At 41.2% G+C, this 27,276-nt stretch overlaps 1 protein-coding gene across 3 annotated transcripts in view; it reads right to left on the reverse strand.

Moving 5' to 3' along the window:
• Positions 1-27,276, reverse strand: part of LOC126162507 (esterase FE4-like) — a 126,832-nt gene that overhangs the window by 34,798 nt on the left and 64,758 nt on the right. For all 3 annotated transcript variants that reach the window (XM_049919057.1, XM_049919059.1, XM_049919058.1), the window contains exons 5-6: positions 1,893-2,049; positions 1,117-1,302 (exon numbers count right to left, since the gene is read on the reverse strand). In XM_049919057.1, coding sequence (XP_049775014.1) covers positions 1,117-1,302; positions 1,893-2,049 — 343 coding nt within the window. The remainder of the gene's footprint in view (positions 1-1,116; positions 1,303-1,892; positions 2,050-27,276) is intronic.

Raw genomic sequence — 27,276 nt, forward strand, 5'->3', positions numbered from 1 at the left:
TACAACTGGACACCCACTACTGGAGATGCTCAAAGTTTTGTCCAGATGCATTGAGACATGCTTGACACTGACACTCCAGTGAATGGAACCTCCTCTTAAAGATATTTGAAGATATCCTGGTGCCACAACAGTCCTGTCCACTAGGTCCTCCAGTGATGTAACAGCTGTTTTGTACACAAGGCCCTTTAGATACCCCATTCCCACAGGAATAAATGTATTTGGGACAGATTCGGTGATTGTGGTGGCCATGTGACTAGCCTGCCACGCCAATCCAGTGGCTAGGAAAGGTTGCCGACCGATGTGCCATCACTTGTCCACTGAAATGCATGGGGGTTCCATTGTGCTGAAATTGAATGTTGCGATGAACAGGCATGAAACATCATACAGCATGTCCGGCAGAACATCTCGCAGCAATACAAGATATGTGCAACCATCAAGTTGGTGTAGGAGAATGTACAGTCCAATTAAACAGACTCCCACGATGCCAGCCCACACTTTATGGGTAAATTTGCATTGTATCATTGGTGAAAAGGAGACTCACTGTGAAGCTCCGGTCTGCAATTGATTCCCGCAGAAATCCCTGCACAAATCTCATATGCTAGTTGTAGACCCCTCAGTTGCAATGTCTGGAGGCATTGGAAATGAAACAGATGCTGTCCTTCGTCGTGTACAATGGACGGACGGTTGGGCGATATCAATTGTCACATGCTTTTCTCTGTTTCTCTCAAATACTATGAAGCTTTACCACAATATCTTGGGAATAATACATGGTACCTTCAGGAGAATGAAAATTGTAGTTTGGTGTAAAAAGAGTATGACAATTGATCAGTACACCCTTGCTAGATCTTTTTATTTCTATGGGGTTTTGTAAGCAGCAAAATGGTGTACTGCAAATTGATTCATTTTTATAAGATGTTTCCAAAGCAGGTATCACAAAAGGAGAACAACATAACAATTACAAGTGAGCTCCAATGTTCTGTAATATCAACATCGTAAGGGAAGCTCAAAATGGATCACATATTTGGTGTCATGTAGTTAAAACACTCACAGACAGACAGACAGACAGACAGAGAGAGATATGCATATGCTACCAAAAGCATTCTAAACAATTATTACCTTTTGACATTGGAGATATCAAATGGTATTGTACAGAGGCACCACCAGCACTTTCACCAAATATTGTAACATTATTTGGATCACCACCAAAGTTTATGATGTTCTGCTGAATCCATCTGAGGGCAGCTACTTGGTCCTTAAGGCCATTATTGCCTGGTATAGTTGCATCTTCCAAACTTAAAAAGCCTGTTGAGAAACAAACATTTGTCCACTTTTTAAACTGCTACATTATGTCTTAAAATTAATTAAAGCTTACAAAGAAATAGGCCTGCAAAATATGCTTCACAAAAGATATGTTCCGGCATTTCACACTGATTTTCTTCACATGGAGAAAATGCTGATATTCAATAGAATTACAGAGTTGATTCCATTTCATAACTGCCTGAATTTTAATCACTTGTGCCACCTTTCTGTTACAACTGCTTTTTAGTTTTTGAACTGCCACCTGACTCACTCACCCTTCTATCTGTTCATTATATGGTGTCAAAACACCACCTATCCATGCACAAACATTAACACATAAGGAAAACAGTGTATTAGTTTTGTAGACGAATAATACATGAAACTGCCTACAACAGTCATGTTATCAATGCTGCATGGTACATTCTACACTCAACAGTAAAGTAATACAAGACTGCTTGAAAGCGTTACTGACGTGGGTAACTTGAAATGTTTATTAGAGCAATTACAGTGTTTTTCTGGTTTGAGGAAGGTAATCAAGACTACCTGCTAATTTGACCAAGAGAACTTAAACAATGTTTCCACAAGGTATTTACCAAGAGCTCCAAGACGGTAATTCAATGTGACTACAATAACATCAGCAGCAACTAAATAATCTGGACCATAAAGATCAGTGTTTCCTGATCCAAATCCAAATCCACCTCCATGAAACCATACCATAACAGCTTTCAGTGACTCATTTTCTGAAGGAATCTGTAATGTATTACATTAAAACATATTTATTAGTAATGCCAAAAATCAGAATTACTCATCATGTGAATTTTTTATTAGTAACAAAGCTACGAAAGCTTTACATTTGCACAGTTGCACTAGGAAATCAAATGTGATTTTATCGTTTTTTATTTTGCTTTCACAAAGGGTATAAAAATTAGGGGCCAGGCAAATGAGAACACATTACAAAGTGTTGGACTTAATGTAAATAAAAGTGCTTCTGATGAGGATTATCTGGAAAATACTTGATCTAACAATGAAAATGCAAAAATAGAGTTTAAAAAATAATTTACATTTCCCACAGTGCTCCAATGACATAACAACACCCTTGAAGTGGTTCTATGGTTATTCAATCATTCACTCCCACATCATGCTCTGTCAGTCCCATCAGGGAGGAGAGCCTTCACAGATGTGAAACAAGTCAAGTTATACATTAACAGGCAGAATCAAACACTGCTGGCTACTTCTGCAAAATATATTAACAACAAATTATAACCAGTGCTGATCTACCCAAACCAATAATTATAGTAATTACTTCTAGATTACTTTACACAGGGTGGTCAGTGAGAGTCTGAAAAGCTTGTAAGTGAGTTGCAGGGTAAGCTGTGATGAGGAGTAATTGTTTAACAAAATAAATTGGCATGTTTTAGAGTTAATTAGGCCACTAAGTTCACAAATTCAAGTGGCATGCCAGATAAAATTAACGCCAAATGTTCTCATAGCCTAGGTGATATTGCACGAGACTGTTCAGCCCTTGGTTCAGGTCCAATTCCAACTACCATCACATGTCCAAGTTTTGCATCATTCTCTTGTTCAGTTTTAGGAAGGCAAACCAAGAACACATTTGGTGACTGTCCCTGGCAGGTCACTTGAATTTGTTACACACAATGGCCTGACTGACTAACTTCAATGATAATTAACTCTGAAATGGTGCAATGCAAAGAATCTTTTTCTTGACAATTATTTGTCAGCACAACCTACCCTGCAACACAATTACAAGCTTTTCAGACCATTTCTGACCACCCTGTATTGTTTGTTAGGAGAAAAATGGCTACGTTGAAGAAAACAACTGCTGTTGTTACTATATAATACTTCAAACAAAGCATATAGACTCTACACAGACCAATATTAACTGTCTACATGGAGTTTGACTATTATAGGTACAAACAAAAGGAGCAAGTTTAGGACAGTGAAACAAGCAAACTGTTGTCCTGTCTTGCCCCTTTCATTTGTACCTACAATAGTCAGTAGTCAAACACTCTGTACATATTGGCAAAATCAAGTTCTGTCAGATACAAATATTAGAATGAGGTAGAATTTACATTCCCGAGAAAAAGTCTTCATGTACACAGGGTGTCCCACCTAACTATGCAATCTCACATATTTCTGGGGGGAAAAAAATGGAACTGGCAGGGATGAAACTATGTCAGAAGCTCACACAATGGGCGGGAATGTACAATCCACAAAAGTAATGAAAATCCTTTTCAACACAGTGTTACATTTATTTAAATGGGATGTGTATGTTTTTCTACCAATTGGACAGTGAAGGCAACCCCTTGCTCTGCGCATTACACCAGAAACTGGAACCACTGCCATCCTTTTGCAGAAGGTATGAAATTTAGAACAGTGAAACCAAGCCTGTCATCACTATTTGTACCTCTAATTTTCATTTCTGTAGATAAGATATACAGGTGCCATTTAAAAATTTGTATTTAGTGTTGAACACTATGTTTGTTTATTTTTATGGATTGTGTGTTCCAGCCGACTGTGTGAGCCTTGACATGGGCGCATTCCTGGCCAACTGCATTTTTTCATATTTAGTTTCAATTCAGAAATACATCAAGTAATGGAGTTAAGTGGGACATCCTGTATTGTAGAAGGACTGGCAAATGAGGTGTTCTTTTACTATGTGTTTAAATATTTAGAGATTTGCTATTTCCTGCCTGATGTCCAGTGGCAACTTGCTATAGAATTTGCACCAGACTAGAAAACTCCATTCTGAACCCCAGAGAGGGATGCACAGTCTTTATGGAAATTATTTCTGCTTGTAATATTGTGGTTGTGAATTGCTAAGCTCATCCTAAATTCGCTCTTGTTATTTACACAAATACCATAATGGAGTATATGTACTGGCATGTAAGTATAAGAAGTCTTATCTCCATGAAGAGGCTTCTGCAAGATGTACGGTTATCAACTTTGCACAGTATTATTATTGCACATTATTGTAGAATAATGACTTTTTTCATCCCAGCTGCAATGTCCCAGAAGATTAAGCCACAGGACAAAACTGAGTGAAAGTATGCTAGCAATCTCGCCTGCATATCAACACAGTAAGAGAAACTTCACAGTTTAAAGCAGACAGAACTGTGCTTTCTGGTTAACTTATCCACATGCTGTTGCCACCTCTGTTTATTATCCACATTGATGCCCAAGAACTTAATACAAGGTGCCACAACCAGTGCATCCCTACTGATGCCTACTTCCAGTACCTAGAAGTCAATTTTCTTTGTTTAGAATTCCATAACATTAGTTTTTGTGCAATTAAAGGTTAAAGTGTTGACTGTGAAGCAGTTGTAAACCTATTCCATTATTCTCCTGACTGTGTCTAGTACGGATATCTTTGGGCTTTTAACAAATATACTTGTGTCACCAGCAACCATGATAGTTTCTGAAGAGCTCTCCACTGTCCCTGGAAAATCATTTATGTACACAAAGAACAGGAGTGGGCCAAGCACCAAATCCAGTGGCGCATTATATGTAATGTTCTCCCACTCTGAATTGAATCTCATTACACCACAGTTTCACATTTCTCTTATATTGTAATACTCTTAGTACTGTAGTACTGAGGCTGAGGTATTCTAGAACACAATACATCAAAACTTAAAGTGTATAAAAGAATAACAAATGTCATATTGTGATACCACTTAATTCTGTTTTAAATTAGCAATTTCTAATATTAATTGTTAAAAATACCGACAATGTAGAATTTGTAACAGAAAGTGTTTGTATTTGTTGAAACTAACCATAAGATCTATATTTACATTTTAAGCTGTGTGAATTACACTTCAATAATTTTACAGGTCATTCGTCATTGTAAATTAATTACAAATTATGCCCAAAGATTCTAAAACTATTGACATTGTTATAATGAGTTATATGTTATCATGGCTGTAACTGTGAGTTAGTTACTACTGGTAAGTCAATATGACAGTAAGGATTTTGTGGTGGTAGAATTTTATAGTGTGTTAGTAGTTGCTCACAAAGTTTTTTCTTTATGAATTCAAGTCACATAAAAATGTAGTTCAATTACTTATTACAAGAAAAAGTTACTGTCCCTGAATTGAAAGTTTGCATACCACTATCTTCCTACAGAAATAACTCTGGCTATCTGAGACAATCAGAAATGAATAACAATGATCTCAACAAATAATTAAATCAGATAAATAAAAATAATGGACAGACATACATCATTACCTGTTCTAATAATTAGTAACTGAAAATATGCTTTGTTCACAGCCTTTTGGCATGCTATCAATAAACTGGAAATTTTTGACTGTATTAATTTATTCTAATGACATGTTTACGAACAGAAAATGTAACAGTAGTCAGAAAGACTTTGATTAGTGACATGGAGCTTGTGTTTAGAGAGGAAACTAAGGGTTACATCTGCAAAATAGGCTGAATGTTGCACCAGTGCATGAGAGGGGAAACTGATTTTTTTCCACTGCGCAACTCTTTTTGTGGCCAGGAGTTATGTCTTAATGAAAAATAATCTTTTTATGTAGAGTATGCCTCATTCCAAAATTTGGTATTCATTGTGATCAAGAGATAAGAATAATTTCCCTCTTATTTACTTGTTTCCAAGCACTCAATTTACAAATAACACTAGCCAACAGTGAAAATGTACCTGAGGTGAATTAAATGTATCGTAAGTATAATGACCATGGTGATAATAAAAACGACAATGAAAATCTCAAATTATCTCTCATTTCCAAGTTATAGGGGGTGCATGTAGTTATAACTACATTTTACCAGCATTCACTGTCAATCCCTACCCATATAGGCTGCAAAATCCTGCTGATGGTAGACAGGGTGATGAAGTTTCAGGCAACAATAGCTGTGTGTATTTTGTCACTATTTTTAGTCCAGGCTCGTAGCAACAAGGGATGGGGAAGAGGAAGAGAGGAGCAGAGCATGTTTCATTTAAGCATATTTTCAGTCTGTTACAAACTGTGTTCTATTAGTGTGCTGTGAGAAGCGCAGTTATGCTTGTTGTCATGGTAACTCCTGTGATTCAATATGCCTTGCAAATGAACAACCAGTGCTGGCTATTTCTGCTACATTTGCAGACAGGCTACATTGAAATCGCAAAGGAGGTCAATAATGCCATATATTAGGAAGGCTTTTACAGAGTGTGCTTTGGCTGTGAAATCAGGGGCTTCTCGTGTGTTGCATATCTTGTGTCTTGCAAGTTCATTTGTGACTGAATCATAAAAGATCTTAAATGGGCTATGCTATGCCCATCATCTGGTGAGAACCCTCAAACCATCTACACGAGTGTTACTTTTGTATAATAAATCCATTAACACATGGTATTTCCAAGAAGAAAAAGATCCCCTTGACATATTATCCTTCCATACCATCGGCTATGTGACCATGGTCTCATGGAGATGGATGGTCTGTTCCTGTCCCAACTGATTGTGATTGTGACGACAGCAGTAGTGAAACTAGTGCTGCACTGTCATCTTCAAAAGATCCTGATTTTGTGTGTAATCATGAGCGTACAGTGATTCAAACAAGAGTGAGCTGAATAACCTAGTGAATGATCTGGAATTGCCGAAAGGTAAAGCTACATTGCAGCCATCAAGACAACAGCGGAATTGTCTTGATAAGACAGTAAATGTGACTGCATTCCTTAACCACTTTGTGCCATTCCTTCCATTTTCCAAAAGTTAAAAGAACTTGGTATTTAATAGTGATGTACAGTGACTAATGGCAGCTATGGGCATTGACTATAAAAGTGATCAGTGGTGGTTGTTTATAGATCCTTCCAAAGTAAGTCTCAAGCATGTGCTACTGTATAATGGTAATGTGTTATCATTGTTTCCGATTACGTGAAAGAGACATATGATAGCTTGAAATGATTGTTACTGCATAGACTACAACACGGCCACACGAAATTCTGTTGCTTTCTGTGCCTCTGGATAGCTGCACCAAGCACTTCATTATAAAAACAATACTTGGCCCAAGCTTCGATCATTTGAACAAAGTTCTCACAATGTTATGCATGAAGCACTTGTCAAGCGAAAGAATATAATTATCTTTGCTCTTCATTTAAAATTAAGGCTAATGAAAAATATAATTAAGGCATTGGACAAAACAGAAGAAGCACTTCTCTGTTTGTGAGAGAAATTTCCACATTTTAGTGAGGCAAAAGTAAAAGAGGGGATTTTCGTTAGTACCCAGATATGCACACTGTACAAAGATGAACATTTCAACACCATCCTGAAAAGGGATGAAAAGTTAGCTTGGGATGCCTTTGTTCATGTGTCAACAACCTTTCTAGGAAATAAGAGGGCAGAAAACTATAAGGATCTTGTGGCAAATCTTATGCACTGCTACAATAGACTGTGGTGTAACATGTCCTTAAAGTTACATCTCCTAGGTTCGCACTTAGACTTCTTTCCTGACAACTGTGGTGCTGTAACTGATGAGGACAGAGAATATTTCCTCCAGATGATGAAGTGAGATACCGGAGAAAGTGGGGTGCATCAATATTAGCTGATTACTGCTGGACACTAACCAGAGATCCACCAGCAGAAAAGTACAAACATGAGGGAAAGCTGTTGCGTCTGCAATGACCTTCCTCCAAGGGATAATGCCAAGGTAAGAAAGTCTCACAGAGGCCATAACATAAAGTTACCATAACTTCAAATTGAGAGTTAATCTTGCATTTTCATTACCAGCACACACGGGAACATAAAGATTTGCTAAAAAAAAGTAAAATTTTGTTGGCTAGTGTACCTGCACAGTACTAAAAGAGTAATGTTAGGTTTTTTTTTTTCTAACAATGAAATTATCTCTGGTTTTGTGCTTCCATCTTCAGGCAGCTTATTGCAACTAGTATGTAAGTTTTGGGATTTTGTTTGTTTGTTTATTTGCAACATGCTCCATTACAACTTTTTTATAATAATACATGTCTGCAGTGTGTGTGTGTGTGTGTGTTGGTGTGTGTGTTGGGTGACACAATGATGATAGAAGGGACAGGAAGGGAGAGGGTGAAACCTAATGCAGGCACATAACCTACTCCTTGTAAATAGCACCAAGTGGGGCCGCCAAGCTTAACATTGCCATCCGACGGATGGATCACCATCAACAGTGTCTTATGCTCTCATTTCCTGAAACAATGTGGTGAGGTTTGATATTAAACCAGGATACCGGTGCAAAGTTTGGTGATCAGGAACTCTACACCACCACCTCTTCTCCCCTTACCAGCCAAATACTGGCAGTGAAAATTTTTTCATCCACCAGGATTCAAACCAGCTTACCCCCCAGGTTGAGTGCCACCGCAAAAGTGTGCGTTAGCAACGTCTACCATGGAGGCAGCTAAGTTTTGGGATGTGTTGGCAAATTGAAGTCTTATCCACAATAACCAAAATAACAAAGAATCACACAACATTTGTTGTATTCTTGTGAAAATGACATGAATATTTTAAATGTATAACTGTTCATTGCCAATGTCATCAAACCTTTTTTCATATTATGCCATGTCAATCAGTAAAGCTTAATAAAGACTGCAAAACAAAAGCCATTGTCTTCACCGATTTATAACAATCCTTTTCAGAAATACAATGAGACCATTGCAAGTAGGTTGAAATACAAAGTATTTCACTTGATAATTGGAAACATTTAATGTCTCCTGCACTCTGATATACTGTATCTCATGTACTTTTTGGAGACATTACACTTTTTGAAATCTTGGATACTCAACAAGGCTGATGTGCCAAATTTTAAACTTGACAGTTTATTTCTTAATGCCAGATAATAGAAAACATTACCCACAGACTTTCAAGTCTACGCGTATAGCATGAAATTCTCTTTAGCAAATAATTCAGTATTAATACGATAACTGCTTTCTGATTTTGAATTTATAAATATCAATTAACACTTTTTAATGATGTAGGAAAAAATATATTGCCACTTACCATAGAGGTGACATGTTAAGTTGCAGATAGGCACAATTAAAAGACACTTCCTCATAAGTTCTCGGCCACAGCCTTCGTCAGAAAGAGAAAGAGAAACACCCACTGTTCACTCGAATAAGCAAGCGCACCTCACGCACACAGGATCGCCAACTCTGACAGCTTGGGCCAGAATGCAACTATCACGTAGGATGGAAGTAGCAATCTGGAGGGGGCGGTGAAGAGGAATGGATCACAGCACTTGGATGAGGTGAGAGAGGAATGCTGTCGGGCAGAGTATGCAGAGACTAGAATGCCAACAGACACAGTTTCAGTGATGTGGGGAAAACCGAGCAAGAAAGGAGAGGATGAGGGAAAGATGGAAGGTTGCATTAGCAGAGGGCAGGAGACGAGAATGGGGAGGAGGTGACAGGACAGAGGTGGTGGAAACCGTTGGGTGGAGGGTGTGGAGATAGTATGTTACTGTAGGTTGAGGCACAATAATTATGGGAATGGAGAATGCATTGTAAGGAAGAGCTGATGGTGTCCTTGCTTCACTATCCAAACCATCTGGATCCTTGCCTCCACCACCAGCTTTTCTGAACCGCACAGATGGGAGTTATTCTTACAACACATTCTTCTCTCTGGTAATTATTCTGGTCTCAACCTATGGTAACATACAGTCCTCACGCCCTCCAACCAACAGTTTTCACCTCATCTGTCCTATTACCTCCTCTGTATTCCCGTCTCCCACCCTCTTTGTTTGCCGCCCTCTGCCAACACACCTGCCCATCTTTCTCCACTCCTCTCCTTTTTTGTTCTGTTTTCCCCTCCTTCCCGTCACATATCCTCCTGATGCTGCACCTCTTGTCATTCCAGTCTTTACACGCTCCACCAGACAGTGCTCCTCTCTCCCTCCACCTGTACACTGCCATCCCCTCCCCGCCCCCTCCAAATTGCTGCTTCCATCCTGTGTGATAAGTTGCATTGTGACCCAAGCTGCTGGAGTGGGCAGTCACGTTTGCATGAGGAGTGCTTGCTTGTGTGGATAAATGTCAGGTGTTTCTCTTTCTTTTTCTGATGAAGGATGGCTGAAAGCTTGTGTTTAAGTATCTGTGAACTGTGCCCATCTGCAACTTAACGTGTCATCTTTTCATTGCTTGATTAACACTTTTTGTTGAAGGACTTTTCCTTTTTTCTCCATCAATCTTCTGACTGGTTTGATGTAGCCTGCCTCGAATTCCAGTCCTGTGCCAACATTGCTTCTTCGATGTACAGATTGGACAGTAGGTGTGAAAGACTACATCCGTCTTACAGCCTTTTAAATCCGAGCAATTCATTCTTGGTCACTCCTCTTATTATTCCCTCTTGGCTCTTGAACATACTGTATATTACCGATCTGTCCCTGTAACTCACCCCTATCTTTCGCAGAATTTCGAACATCTTGCACCATTTTACATAGTCAAATGTTTGGTTGGTTGTTTTGGGGGAAGAGACCAAACAGCGAGGTCATCGGTCTCATCAGATTAGGGAAGGACGGGGAAGGAAGTCGGCCATGCCCTTTCAAAGGAACCATCCCGGCATTTGCCTGGAGCGATTTAGGGAAATCACGGAAAACCTAAATCAGGATGGCCGGACGCGGGAGTCAAATGTTTTTTTTTTTTTTTTTTTTTTCAGGTCAACATATCCTATGAATGTGTCTTGATTTTTCTTCAGTTTTGCTTCCATTATCATCCGCAATGTCAGAATAACCCCCCTTGTACCTTTAACTTTCATGAAGCCAAACTGATCGTCATCTCGTACATCCTCAATTTTCTTTTCTATTCTTCTGTACACTATTCTTGTCAGCAACTTGGAGGCATGAACTGTTAACCTGATTGTGTGATAATTCTCACACTTGTCAGCTCTTGCAGTCTTCAGAACTGTGGGGATGACATTTTTCAGTAAATCAGAGGGTGTCGCCAGACTCGTACATTCTACACACCAACATGGATTATTATTTTGTTGCTACTTCCCCAGTGATTTTAGAAATTCTGATCAAGTTTTATCTATTCCTTCTGCTTTATTTGATCTTAAGTCCTCCAAAGCTATTTAAAATTCTGATTCTGCTACTGGATCCACTATCTCTTCTAAATCGACTCCTGTTTCTTCTTATATCACATCCAACAAATATTACTCTTCATAGAGGCTTTCAATGTACTCTTTCCACCTATCTGCTCTCTCTTCTGTATTTAACAGTGGAATTGCTATTACACTCTCAACGTTACCGCCCTTGCTTTTAGTGTCATCGAAGGTTGTTTTGACTTCCCTGCATGCTCAGTCAGTCCTTCCGACATTCATTTCTTTTTCAATTTCTTCACCTTTTTTATGCAGATCTTTCATCTTAGCTACCCTCCACTTCCTATTTATTTCATTCCTCAGTGACTCGTATTTCTGTCTCCCTGAATTTCCCTGAACATTTTTGTGCTTTCTTCTGTCATCGATCAACTGAAGTATTTCTGTTGTTGCCTACTGAGCTATTCCTTATTGCTGTATCAATAGCCTTAGAGAATTTCAAGCGTATCTTCAATTCCTTGCGTATTGATTCTCCCTGACTAATGTCTTAAGCTTCAGCCTACTCTTCATCATTATTACATTGTGATCTGAATCTATATCTGCTCCTGGGTACGCCTTACAATCCAGTATCTGATTTCGGAATCCATGATGTGATCTAACTGAAATCCTCCTGTACCCCCAGCCTTTTCCAATTATACCTCCTCATTTTGTGATTCTTAAACAGAGTATTCACTGTTACTAGCTGAAATTTATTACAGAACTCAACTGGTGTTTCTCCTCTCTCATTCCTTACCTAAGCCCATGCTCTCCAGTAACCTTGTCTTCTACTCCTTCCCCTAAAACTACATTCCAGTCCCCCATGACTATTAGATTTCCATCTCCCTTTATGTACTGTATTACCCTTCCAATATCCTCAAATACTTTCTCTATTGCTTTGTATTCGGTTTGCGATGTTGCACGTATATCTGAACTATTGTTGTCGGTGTTGGTTTGCTGCCAATTCTGATAAGAACAACCCTATCACTGAACTGTTCACAGTAACAAACTTTTTGGCCTACCTTCCTATTCATAATGAATCCTACTCCTGTCATGTCATTTTCTACTGTCATTGATATCACCCTAGATTCATCTGACCAGAAATCCATCTCTTCTTTCCATTTAACTTCACTGATCCCTACTATATCTAGATTGAGCCTTTACATTTTTCTTTTCAGATTTTATAACTTCCCTACCACATTGAAGCTTCTGACATTCCATGCCCTGACTTGCAGAACATTATCCTTTTGTTGGTTATTCAGTCTTTTTCTCACAGTCACCTCTCCCTTGGCAGTCCCTTCCCAGACATCCGAATGGGGGACTACTCCGTAATCTTTTGCCAATGGAGACATGATCATGACACTTTTTCAATTACAGGCCAAGTTCCCTTGGATACACATTATCTGTCTTTAATGCAGTGGTATCCATTGTCTTCTGCATCCTCATACCGCTGATCATTGCTGATTCTTCTGCCTTTATGGGCAGTTTCCCACCCTTAGAGAGAGTGCCCTAAACCTCTTTCCCCTCCTGCCACCATATTTGACAATACCGTTGGTAGAAAGATGGTGACTTCTTATGCCGAAAATCTTCAGCCACCAATGTCAATAATTGATCAACATTTAAGCAGTGGCATGTCTCAAGCCTGGGGCTGAGGTAATTTTGATTACTAATCAAAGACATTACCACTAGATTACAGATGACACCAATTAACTGCTCTTTAGCTCCTATTTGATTACATCATGCACAGACACTGTACTCAATATATCAAACATATCAGTACCTTGTCTTTCAGTCGTAATATGTAGTCTGTATACTACGGCTGAAAGCAAGGGGAAACTACAGCTGTAATTTTTCCCGAGGGCATGCAGCTTTCCTGTATGGTTAAATTATGATGGCGTCCTATTGGGTAAAATATTCCGGAGGTAAAATAGTCCCCAATTCGGATCTCCGGGCGGGGACTACTCAAGAGGACGTCGTTATCAGGAGAAAGAAAACTGGCATTCTACGGATCGGTGCGTGGAATGTCAGATCCGTTAATCGGGCAGGTAGGTTAGAAAATGTAAAAAGGGAAATGGATAGGTTAAAGTTAGATATAGTGGGAATTAGTGTAGTTCGGTGGCAGGAGGAACAAGACTTTTGGTCAGGAAAATACAGGGTTATAAATACAAAATCAAATAGGGTTAATGCAGGAGTAGGTTTAATAATGAATAAAAAAAATAGGAGTGCGGGTAAGCTACTACAAACAGCATAGTGAACGTATTATAGTGGCCAAGATAGACACGAAGCCCTTGCCTACTACAGTAGTACGAGTTTATACGCCAACTAGCTCTGCAGATGACAAAGAAATTGAAGAAATGTATGATGAGATAAAAGAAATTATTCAGGTAGTGAAGGGAGACAGGAAAAGGGGGAGAAGGAAACATAGTAGGTGAATATGGATTGGAGCTAAGAAATGAAAGAGGAAGCTGTCAGGTAGAATTTTGTACAGAGCATAACTTAATCATAGCTAACACTTGGTTCAAGAATCATAAAAGAAGGTTGCATACATGGAAGAATCCTGGAGATACTAGAAGCTATCAGATAGGTTATATAATGGTAAGACAGACAGGTAGGAACTAGGTTCTAAATTGTAGGACATTTCCAGGGGCAGATGTGGACTCTGATCACAATCTATTGGTTATGCACTGTAGATTAAAACTGAAGAAATTGAAAAAAGGTGGGAATTTAAGGAGATGGGACCTGGATAAACTGACTAAACCAGAGGTTGTAGAGAGTTTCAGGGACAGCATAAGGGAACAATTGACAGGAATGGGGGAAAGAAATACAGTAGAAGACGAATGGGTAGCTCTGAGGGATGAAGTAGTGAAGGCAGCAGAGGATCAAGTAGTTAAAAAGACGAGGGCTGCTAGAAATCCTTGGGTAACAGAAGAAATATTGAATTTAATTGATGAAAGGAGAAAATATAAAAATGCAGTAAATGAAGCAGGCGAAAAGGAATACAATCAACTCGAAAATGAGATTGACAAGAAGTGCAAATTGGCTAAGCAGGGATGGCTAGAGGACAAATGCAAGGATGTAGATGCTTATCTCACTAGGGGTAAGATAGATACAGCCTACAGGAAAATTAAAGAGACCTTTGGAGAAAAGAGAGTCACTTGTATGAATATGAAGAGCTCAGATGGAAACCCAGTTCTAAGCAAAGAGGGGAAAGCAGAAAGGTGGAAGGAGTATATAGAGGGTCTATACAAGGGCGATGTAGTTGAGGACAATACTATGGAAATGGAAGAGGATGTAGATGTAGATGAAATGGGAGATACGATACTGCGTGAAGAGTTTGACAGAGCACTGAAAGACCTGAGTTGAAACAAGGCCCTGGGAGTAGACAACATTCCATTAGCACTACTGACGCCCTTGGGAGAGCCAGTCCTCACAAAACTATACCATCTGGCGAGCAAGATGTACGAGACAGGCGAAATACCCTCAGACTTCAAGAAGAATATAATAATTCCAATCACAAAGAAAAGAAAGCAGGTGTTGACAGATGTGAAAATTATCGAACTATCAGTTTAATAAGCCACAGCTGCAAAATACTAATGCGAATTATTTACAGACGAATGGAAAAACTTGTAGAAGCCGACCTCGGGGAAGATCAGTTTAGATTCCGTAGAAATGTTGGAACACGTGAGGCAATACTGACCTTACGACTTATCTCAGAAGAAAGATTAAGGAAAGAAAAACCTACGTTTCTAGCATTTGTAGACTTACAGAAAGCTTTTGACAATGTTGACTGGAATACTCTCTTTCAAATTCTAAAGGTGGCAGGGGTAAAATACAGGAAGCGAAAGGCTATTTGCAATTTGTGCAGAAACCAGATGGCAGTTATAAGAGTCGAGGGGCATGAAAGGGAAGCAGTGGTTGGGAAGGGAGTGAGACAGGGTTGTAGCCTCTCCCCGATGTTACTCAATCTGTATATTGAGCAAGCAGTAAAGGAAACAAAAGAAAAATTTGGAGTAGCTATTAAAATCCAGGGAGAAGAAATAAAAACCTTGAGATTTGCCAATGACATTGTAGTTCTGTCAGAGACAGCAAAGGACTTCGAAGAGCAGTTGAATGGAATGGACAGTGTCTTGAAAGGAGGATATAAGATGAACATCAACAAAAGCAAAACGAAGATAATGGAATGTAGTCAAAGTAAGTCGGGTGATGCTGAGGGAATTAGATTAGGAAATGAGACATTCAAAGTAGTAGATGAGTTTTGCTATTTGTGGAGCAAAATAACCGATGATGGTCGAAGTAGAGAGGATATAAAATGTAGACTGGCAATGGCAAGGACAGCGTTTCTGAAGGAGAGAAATTTGTTAACATCGAGTATAGATTTAAGTGTCAGGAAGTCGTTTCTGAAAGTATTTGTATGGAGTGTAGCCATGTATGGAAGTGAAACATGGACGATAAATAGTTTAGACAAGAAGAGAATAGAAGCTTTCAAAATGTGGTGCTACAGAAGAATGCTGAAGATTAGATGGGTAGATCACATAACTAATGATGAGGTACTGAATAGAATTGGGGAGGAGTTTGTGGCACAACTTGACTAGAAGAAGGGATCGGTTGGTAGGACATGTTCTGAGGCATCGAGGGATCACCAATTTAGTACTGGAGGGCAGCGTGGAGTGTAAAAATCGTAGAGGGAGACCAAGAGATGAATACACTAAGCAGATTCAGAAGGATGTAGGTTGCAGTAAGTACTGGGAGATGAAGGAGCTTGCACAGGATAGATTAGCATGGAGAGCTGCATCAAACCAGTCTCAGGACTGAAGACCACAACAACAACATACTACAATTTGAAACAAATACTTATCAAGTACAATGATCAGCAATGTTGTTGTTGTGGTCTTCAGTCCGGAGACTGGTTTGATGCAGCTCTCCATGCTACTCTATCCTGTGCAAGCTCCTTCATCTCCCAGTACCTACTGCAACCTACATCCTTCTGAATCTGATTAGTGTATTCATTTCTTGGTCTCCCTCTACAATTTTTACCCTCCACGCTGCCCTGCAATACTAAATTGGTGATCCCTTGATGCCTCAGAACATGTCCTACCAACTGATCCCTTCTTCTAGTCAAGTTGTGCCACAAATTGCTCTTCTCTCCAATTTTGTTCAATACCTTCTCATTAGTTAAGTGATCTACCCACCTAATCTTCAGCATTCTTCTGTAGCACCACATTTCAAAAGCTTCTATTCTCTTCTTGTCCAAACTATTTATCATCCATGTTTCACTTCCATACATGGCTACACTCCATACAAATACTTTCAGAAACGACTTCCTGACAATTAAATCTATACTCTATGTTAACAAATTTCTCTTCTTCAGAAACGCTTTCCTTGTCATTGCCAGTCTACATTTTATATCCTCTCTACTTCAACCATCATCAGTTATTTTGCTCCCAAAATAGGAAAACTCCTTTACTACTTTAAGTGTCTCATTTCCTAATCTAATTCCCTCAGCATCACCCGACTTAATTCGACTACATTCCATTATACTCGTTTTGCTTTTGATGAAGTTCATCTTATATCCTCCTTACAAGACATTGTACATTCCATTCAGCTGCTCTTCCAGGTCCATTGGAATTACAATGGCATCGGCAAACCTCAAAGTTTTTATTTCTTCTCCATGGATTTTAATTCCTATCTGAATTTTTCTTTTGTTTCCTTTACTGCTTGCTAAATATACAGATTGAATAACATCGGGGATAGGCTACAACCCTGTCTCACTCCCTTCCCAACCACTGCTTCCCTTTCGTGCCCCTCATCTCTTAGAACTGCCTTCTGGTTTCTGTACAAATTGTAAATAGCCTTTCGCTCCCTGTATTTTACCCCTGCCACTACCAGAATTTGAAAGAGAATATTCCAGTCAACATTGTCAAAAGCTTTCTCTAAGTCTACAAATGCTAGATACGTAGGTTTGTCTTTCCTTAATCTATCTTCTAAGGTAAACCGTAGGGTCGGTATTGCCTCACGTGTTCCAACATTTCTACAGAATCCAAACTGATATTCCCCAAGGTTAGCTTCTCCCAGTTCTTCCATTCGTCTGTAAAGAATTCGTATTGGTATTTTGCAGCCATGGCTTATTAAACAGAGAGTTCGGTAATTTTCACATCTGTCAACACCTGCTTTCTTTGGGATTGGAATTATTATATTCTTCTTGAAGTCTTAGGGTATTTCGCCTGTCTCATTCATTTTGCTCACCAGATGGTACAGTTTTGTCAGGACTGGCTCTCCCAAGGCTGACAGTAGTTCTAATGGAATGTTGTCTAATCCCAGGGCATTGTTTCGACTCAGATCTATCAGTGCTCTGTCAAACTCTTCACGCAGCATCTTATCTCCCATTTCATCTTCGTCTACATCCTCTTCCATTTCCATAATATTTTCCTCAAGTACATCGCCCTTGTATAGACCCTCTATATACTCCCCTTCCACCTTTCTGCTCTCCCTTCTTTGCTTAGAACTGGGTTTCCATCTCAGCCCTTGATATTCATACAAGTGGCTCTCTTTTCTCCAAAGGTCTCTTTAATTTTCCTGTAAGCAGTATCTATCTTACCCCTACTGAAATAAGCCTCTACATCCTTACATTTGTCCTCTAGCCATCCCTGCTTAGCCATTTAGCACTTCCTGTTGATCTCATTTTTGAGAAGTTTGTATTCATTTTTGCCTACTTCATGTACTGCATTTTTATATTTTCTCCTTTGATCAATTAAATTCAATATATCTTCTGTTACCCAAGGATTTCTACTAGCCCTCATCTTTTTACCTACTTGATCCTCTGCTGCTTTCACTATTTCATCTCTCAAAGCCACCCATTCTTCTTCTACTGTATTTCTTTCCCCCGTTCCTGTCAATCATTCCCTAATGCTCTCTCTGAAACTCTGTACAACCTCTGGTTCTGTCAGTTTATCCAGGTCCCATCCCCTTACATTCCTATCTTTTTGCAGTTTCTTCAGTTTTAGTCTACAGTTCATTACCAATAAATTGTGGTCCGAGTCCACATCTGCCCCTGGAAATGTCTTACTATTTAAAACCTGGTTCCTAAATCTCTGTCTTACCATTATATAATTTTTCTGAAACCTTCTAGTATCTCCAGGCCTCTTCCATGTATACAACCTTCTTTCATGATTCTTGAACCAAGTGTTAGCTATGATTAAGTTATGCTCTGTGCAAAATTCTACCTGATGGCTTCCTCTTTCATTCCTTAAGCCCATTCCATATTCACCTACTACATTTCCATCTCTTCCTTTTCCTACTACCGAATTCCAGTCACCCATGACTATTAAATTTTTGTCTCCCTTCACTATCTGAATAATTTCTTTTATCTCATCATACATTTCATCAATCTCTTCATCATCTGCGAAGCTAGTTGGCATATAAACTTGTACTACTGTGGTAGGTGTGGGCTTCGTATCTATCTCAGCTACAGCAATATTACATACATTTATCTGATTTTTCTGTTATTATTAAAATGTTAAAGCCACCAATAATAGCCACATGTTTGCTTGTAGATAATGGTTCACATGGGTGAGAACGTTGGTTTCCACTCAGCCCTTGTGACGTCAAATGAGGAGTTGCTTGAATAAATAAACGGTGGTATCATCAGGATTCATCTACTGGAAATAACAGGCTAACCTCATGTCCAATGATCATAGATCACTCCTCTTACTGCCTTGTAGGCAGCAGTTGGCTAGTTGGAACAGGCCTAAGGCATAATCTATGAGGGAGGTTTATTTTTAGTTAAGTACATAACCTTCAACATACAACTTCATGTGGTACACTTGCCTCTGTAGGCGAAGTCGCTCACGCATTCCTGTGCAGTGGTGGAGGTACATCGGTTCAGATCCTGGTGATGGGTGAAACTATCACTGCTAGTATTTGGCTGGCAAGAGGAGGGGATGGTGGCGTAAAGCTCCTGATCACCAGTTTTTCTATCAATATCCTGTATTAAATTACAAGCCTCACTGCAGTCTCTCGTGAAGTGAGACCTTATGACACTGTTGATGATGACCCCATCTGTTGGATGGGGACGTGCAATTTGCAATTCAGTTTCCATTCCATAGACCCAAAAAATGAGATGATTCTCATGGCTGTGGAACATGTCAAAGTATAACATACAAAACATAAAACATCTGAATATAATGTGTACTACCCTGGTCATTTTTCCGGAGATTGTAAAATAGATGAATTCATAGCAGTAAACTGGAACCACTAATATTTACAGAATTAATACGCTTTCAGAATGAACACTGTTATGCACTTTTAATAAATTTATCAGGCACAAAATACTTAATCTTGACTGTTGTGACCAGGTGCTGTCAAAACTGAAATCTAACAGATATTTTTACTTAAGCTGGTCTAACAGTCCCTGTTAAGATATGCATCTATAGAGGAGGAGGAGTTGCCACTCAAAAAGTCTTTTAAACTCATTTTAAACCATGCTTTATCTGAAAGTATGTTTTTAATGGTTGCCAGCAATTTATTGAAAATGTGTGTTCCTGAATATTGGACCTGTTTTTGGACCAAAGTAAGTGGTTATGTACATTGTTCTTATTCCTAGTATTGATAATATGTATTGAGCTATTGGTTGGAAATAGAGATATATTACTTGCAACAAATTTCATTAAGGAATAAATATACTGAGAAGCAGTGGTTAGAACACAAAGTTCCTTGAACAGGTTGCTACATGATGTTCTTGAATTTACACCACAAATGATTCTTCTTACATGCTTTTGTCGTCTAAAAACTTTTGCTCAGTTTGTTATTCCAGAATATGATCCCGTATGAATGATAGAATGAAAGTAAGCTAAGTATGCAAGTTTTTTTTTTTTTTTTTTTTTTTTTTTTAGTATTTATACCTCCTACATCTGATGTCATTCTCACTGTAAACACAGGCTTGTTTAGGTGCTTAAGCAATTCTGTGATATATCCTTCCCAACTGAATTTATTATCGAGTTGTAATCCCAGAAACCTAACACTGTCAACCTCTTCGATCTGCATGTCTTCATAGGTTATACACATGCTAAAAGGAAATCTCTTACAGGTTCTGAACTGCCTATAGTGTGTCTTTTCAAAGTTTAATGATAGTGAATTAGCTTTAAACCATTTAGTGTCAGTGGAAATTTGATTAGCAGCTATTTCTAAATCTGTACTTGACTTCCTACTTATTGCAATGTTTGTATCATCTGCAAACAAAAACTTAGCATCTGGCAACGTAACAGACCAGAGGTCATTAATGTACACAAGAAAAAGCATGGATCCAAGATGGAACCTTCAGGAATGCCACATACAATTAACTCCCAATCAGATGAAGACTAACTGCTTACTGCACAGGTATTTCGCAATGACACCCTTTGTTTCCTGTTAGTTAGATAAGACTCAAACCATTTCACAGCATTGCCAGTGACACCATAATATTACAATTTACTTCAGAGTGGTTCATACCATCAAAGGCTTTTGACAGGTCACAGAAAATGCCAGTAGCCTCTAATTTATTATCTAATGAATTAAGTACTTTCTCACTGTAAGTGTAAATAGCTCTGTCTATACCAGAACCCTTAATAAACATCTATACACACTACATTTGCTTTGTTGCTGAATATTATGAATATTCTCTTATTCAAATCTATAGTTTAATAATTTTCAAGCCACTGCACTGTGATTTGCTAGAAATAAATGCTCTTTAACACAAATCCAGATTTTTTCATATACCAATGTCTGGTCATCTGCGTACAGAATATTTTGTTCATCCTGACAGATTTAAATACTGTTTATAAACAGAAAAAATTCTTGTGACACACTATACTTAATGGATCTAATTATAAACTTGTATCCATTCTTTGCCATCATGTTTTGCCTCCTGTTGCCAAACAATTATTTTACCAATTGTGCAGCATATCCATGTATGGCACAGCTTTCTAGGTTGATTGGTTTAAAAGAGTGGGGCGTGGCAGGGGGGGCGGGGGGGGGGGGAGGGGGACGACCAAACTGCTATGTCATCAGACACTTGTTCCGAATAAAACAACGCCACAGGGGTGAGAATAAAACAAGCAAGCCTGACAACACAAAATGGAGAGAAAGGAAAAACCACGAGAATGACAGAAGGGCAACAAACACTTATATGGAAAAAAGGGGAGAAGAAAACCACAGAAATGCAAGAAACAGGTAGAAGAGATTAAAACAACAAAACAGATTACCATGGCTGGCTGACCATGAGAATAGAAAGGAGAAGCCAGTCACCCTGCAACACATTAAAACCTCCACCCTAAAAGCACTAGGGTGGAGGACACAGAGGGACAAAGGACTTGCGCTAAAATTTAGATCAAATGATAAAACCCACCCTCATGAATAAAACGTAAAACTAAATCAGCTGATGAGGCACTGTCAGATAAAATTAGTGGCAACGAGTCCAGTAACTGAAGATTTTGTCACAGGGCAGTCAAAGTGGGGCAGTGCACCAGAATATGGGCCACTGTCCACCGGGTGCCACATCGACACTGAGGCGGGTCTTCACAGCACAGGAGGTAGCTGTGGGTCACCCACAGAGTCTCTGCGACAGGCCCACAAGGAGGACTGCCACACATTCGTAGTCTCCTTAACGGCATGCAGTTTGTTGTGCGTACTGAGACTATGCCATTCCGTCTCCCAAAGCTGAAAAACCTAGCGACGTAAAAATGAACGCAGGTCAGTTATTGGAATGCCGATCTCCCTAAGCGGTTTCTGTGTAGCCTGTTTTGCCAGCCTGTCAGCAAGTTCGTTGCCTGGGATTCTGACGTGTCCTGGGGTCCACACAAACACCACTGAATGACCGGTCTGTTCCAGGGCACAGGACTCCTGAATGGTTGCTACCAAAGGATGATGAGGGTAGCACTGGCTGATAGCTTGTATGCTGCCAAAGGAGTCAGTACACAGAAGAAACAACTCCCCAGGGCATGAACAGATGTGTTCAAGAGCACGAGATATAGCCACCAGCTTGGCAATGAAAACACTGCAGCCATAGGGCAACGAATGCTGTTCAGTATGTCCTCCATGGACATATGCGAAGCCATCGGGCTGTCGGTGTAAACTACTTCATGGACTCAGTACATGTCAAGAATCGAGAGGAAGTGGCAGTGGAGAGCTGCAGGGTTAACTGAGTCCTTAGGGCTATGTGAAAGGTCCAGGCGAAGCCGCGGCCTAGGTGTACACCATGGAGGTGCACACAATTGGAGCTCGAGTATAGGTGGTAAAGGCAAGGACTCCAGTTCAGATAGAAGGGATCGGATGCGAATTGTAATTGTAAGCCCTGACCTGGGCCACCGGTGCGGCAGATGAATCGCTGTGAGCGGGAAAAGGAGACAGTAATTCAGATGAGCAACACAATGCTGAAGGCGCCGCTGAACCACAAACCAGACTCCCATGCCCAAGGCGGGATTGAACAAGGGCTCTGTATAGCCGCAGCAGCGTAGAGCGATCTGCACCCCAGGTGGTGTTGCTCAGGCAGCGGAGGGCATCGAGGTGCTGCCAGCACTTCCACTTGAGCTGATAAAGGTGAGGAAGCCAAGTCAATCGGGCATCGAAAACCAGTCCTAAAAATCGATATGTCTCCACTACAGTAAGGTAAAGTTCTGGTTCTGGATGAATGGTATGACGCCAACAGAAGTGCACAACACATGACTTTGTGGCCGAAAACTAAAAGCCCATGACTGTGCCTTGTGGTTGGCTCCCTGTAGGTGCCGCTCAGCAACATCAGTACTGGTGGAGCAGTACGAAATGCAGAAGTCGTCTGCATACAGAGAGGGTGAGACGGACAGCTATACAGCTGCTGCTAGATCGTTAATGGCCACTAAAAATAGAGATACACTCAATACAGAGCCCTGTGGGACCCCATTCTCCTGGGTATGGGGGGAACTATGGGAGGCGCCAACTTGCACATGGAAAGTATGAAGCAACAAGAAATTCTGGATACAAACCGGAAGCGGGCCTCGGATACCCCACTTGTATAATGTGCCAAGGATTTGATGTCACCAGGTGGTGTCATATGCTTTTTGTAAATCAAAAAATATGGCAATAAGGTGTTGGCATCTGGGAAAGGCCATTCAGATGGCAGACTCAAGGGACAGAAGATTATCAGTGGTAGAGTGACAAAGGCAGAAGCTACCCTGGCACGGAGCCAGTAGGTCATGTGACTACAGGACCCAACACAACTACCGATACACCATACATTCCAGCAGCTTACAAAGAAGGTTGGTGAGGCTGATGGGCCGATAACGGGTTTTTGCTGGGTTTGAGCACTGGTATGATGGTGTTCTCCCACCAGTGAGATGGAAAGATGCCATCGCACCAGATCCGGTTGAAGATGAGGAGATGTCGCTTGTAGTCAGACGAGATGTTTAATCATCTGACTGTGGATCCTATCAGGCCCACGAGCTGTGTCGGGGCAATGTGCAAGGGCACTGAGGAGCTCCCACTCTGTAAATGGGGGGTGTTATAGGGTTCACTGTGGCATGTAGTGAACGAGAGGACTTTCCCTTCCATCCCCTGTTTGAGAGTGCAAAAGGCTGGGGGGGGGGGGGGGGGTGTAATTCTCTGACGCAGAGGAGCGAGCATAGTACTCAGCAAAGTGATTGGCAATCGCATTTGCATCGGTAGATAACACGCCATTTATGTTAACACTGGGAGCACCTGTTTGGGTCTGGTACCCAAAAACTTGTTTGATCTTTGCCCAGATTTGGGAAGGTGACATATGGCATCCAATGGTCGACATGTACCTCTCCCAACACTCCTGTTTCCACCTATTGATAAGCTGGCAAACGTGGGCATGAAGCAGTTTAAAGGCTATTAGGTGCTCCAGAGAAGGGTGCTGCTTATGCCGCTGTATAGCTCGCCGATGCTCCTTAATTGCCTCAGCGACTTCCAGTGACCATCAAGAGACTGTCTTTCACTGGGGACACCCTAAAGAACGAGGGATCGCGTTTTCTGCATCAGAAACAATCGTTGTAGTTACCTGCTCAACCATCACATTGATGTTACCATTTGAGGGAGATTCAACTGTGACAGTAGAGGTGAAGGCTTCCCAGTCTCCCTTGTTTAAAGCCCATCTGGGTACGTGTCCATGGGCCTGACGCCAGGGGCAGTGACAGAAAGATGGGGAAGCGGTCACTACGACACAGGTCATCATGTGCTCTCCAGTGGATACATGGGAGAAGGCCAAGATTGCAAACCGAGAGATCAATGTTCAAATATGTGCCATGTGCCACATTAAAATGTGTGGCAACCCCAGTATTTAAGAGGCAGAGGTTGAGTTGAGAAATTTTGGACATCTCTGCCTCGGCCAGTAAGAAGTGTGCCACCTTACAAGGGGTTATGAGTGTTAAAATCTCCCAAAAGTAGGAATGGTTTAGGGAGTTGATCGATCAGTGCAGCCAATGCATTCAGGGGTACTGCGCCATCTGGAGCTAGATATATGTTGCAGACAGTTATTTCCTGCGTCCTTATCCTGAGAGCCACAGCTCCAAGAGGCATTTGAAGGGACACAGGTTCACTGCACATTGATTTCAGGGAACAGACGCAAACTCCACCTGACACACTATTATAGTTGGTACAGTTCCTGACATATCCCTTTATAGCCACGGAGGGCAGGGGTCTACATTGCCGGGTTTCCTGGAGGGCAATGCAGAAAGCAGGTGTAAAGCTTAACAGTTGCTGTAGCTCAGCCAGGTGCTGGAAAAACTGTCACAATTCCACTGGAGGATGACATTATTGTGAGGCTGGGAAGGCATGAAGTGCGCAAGGAGGCAGGTTACGCCTCAGGGTCACCTGCTGCCTCTGACTGAGTATTTGTAGCCATTTCTATGGTGGATGAGGTCTCAGTGAGATCCAGGTCTGCAGGGGACGCTAAGATCTCCAATGCATCCTCAGAAGCAGAACTGATAGAGAGTGGTGGTGTTGGGGCCACCAGAGGGTCCTGTTTCTTAGCAGACTTCTTAGTTTGCTTGCTCTCTCACTTCTCTTAAGGGGCTTCCTGAGAAGATTTCTCCGAAGCAGCTTCAGGCACAGCAGAAAACTGTGAAGCTCTTCATCCAGCAGATTTTAGCTCCTTGAGCTACTGGCGAGTGTCTGCCGTGGCATTAGTGGAGACCTTGGGAGAGAGGGCCCCAAAGGACCCCTTCCGCACGAGAGGAGCTGAAGGAGGCTGTTGCTTCTCTGGCAGGGGGGAGGGAACTGATGTCCCTTGAGTTTGGAGAGGGGCCTTGCTCCCAAAATAGGTGCTTTGAGAGCAACGGCTGAAGATTTGCCCCCTACCACCAAGGGGACAGATGTATTCTGGTGGCTCGGAGGGCCCACTGTTCGTGGCACAGAGTGAGGAACCACTGGCACTTGGAACGGCGATGGTGATGTAGCTGCAGCGTATGTCGACATCAACTGAATGGGGTGTAATCTTTTGAATTTATGTTTAGCATCTGTGTAAGTCAACCAGTCCAGGGTCCTGTACTCCATGATTTTCTGCTCCTTTTGGAGTACTGGGCAGTCTGACGAGCATTGGGAGTGGTGCTCTCCACAGCTGATTCAAGTGGGAGGTGGCCAACATGGAGTATCTGGGTGCAGTGGAAGTCCACAGTCTTGACATATGGCACTGGAAGTGCAGCAGGAAGACACTTAAAGCACCGCATAGGGGAAGGGATGTATGGTTTAACGTCACAGCGGTAAACTGTCACCTTGACCTTTTCAGGCAATGAATCACCCTCAAAGGCCAAGATGAAGGCACCGGTAGCAACCCTGTTGTCTTTGGGTCCACTGTAAACACGCCGGATGAAATGAACACCCTGCCGTTCTAAATTGGTGCGGGGCTCGTCATCAGACTACAACAAGAGGTCACGATGGAATAGAATCCCCTGGACCATGTTGAGGCTTTTATGGGGAGTGACAGAAACAGGAATATTACCCAACTTCTCACAGGTGAGTAACACTCGGGGTTGGGCTAGGGATGCTGTCTGAATCAAGACTGTGCCATTTCGCATCTTGGACAACGCTGTTACTTCTCCAAACTTATCCTCAAGGTGTTCAATCAAAAATTGAGGCTTCATTGGTAGAAAAGAGTCCCCATCAATTCTGCTACAGACTAAAATCCGTGGTGAATATGGCTCTTTCTGTTCTGTAGCTCTATGTTCCTTCCGTGGTGTGGTGACGAAGGGAAACGATGTAAGGTCATACCTGTCAGCACTGTATTCTACTTTGACCTTCTTAGAGGCTGCTTGTGCCGTACTGTCACCAGCAAGAGATGACAGTCTGCTTCATTGTGGGTCATCTGCCCTGATGCCACCTGCTCCAGACAGGGGCTCTCCCCACGGGCACCCCCCAACCACAGCAAAGGCCAATTGGCATGATGGCCATTGCCAGGCGTCCTGATGCCCCAGGAAGACAAGCATCTACTCTTCGGCATACATGGGGAGTTTACAGCTCAGGCATCAGCAGTGCGATTCCTGTGTTGTCAGAAGGCTACCACAAAATGGATACATGATGGCCCTACGACATTGGACTGGCTACCATGCTAGATATTGGATGCAGAGAAATCAAATATTGTCATGGGAGCAAAAGAGGACAGGACACAATGGAAGAAGATGACATACCCCAGAAAGTGTCCTCACCCAAATAGTTGAACGCAGGTGGAGATGCAAAACCATGACAAGAGATTCAGGAGAATGAATCTAAGGGCACTCGTGCACCATGTAAGGCATCCTTCATCCTTGAAAGTGGCAGGTCAAACCATAGAAAAGAACCTGAACTCAGAGCCGAGAAGTGTGAGACTCCTTTTAGTTGCCTCTTACGACAGGCAGGAATACCTCAGGCCTATTCTAACCTTGGACCTGCAGGGGGGCACAGCTTTCTAGTTCTTTTATTATACTATATCTGTAATTGC

Source organism: Schistocerca cancellata, chromosome 2 (genome assembly GCF_023864275.1).
Source record: "Schistocerca cancellata isolate TAMUIC-IGC-003103 chromosome 2, iqSchCanc2.1, whole genome shotgun sequence".
Classification (NCBI taxonomy): Eukaryota; Metazoa; Arthropoda; class Insecta; order Orthoptera; family Acrididae; genus Schistocerca; species Schistocerca cancellata.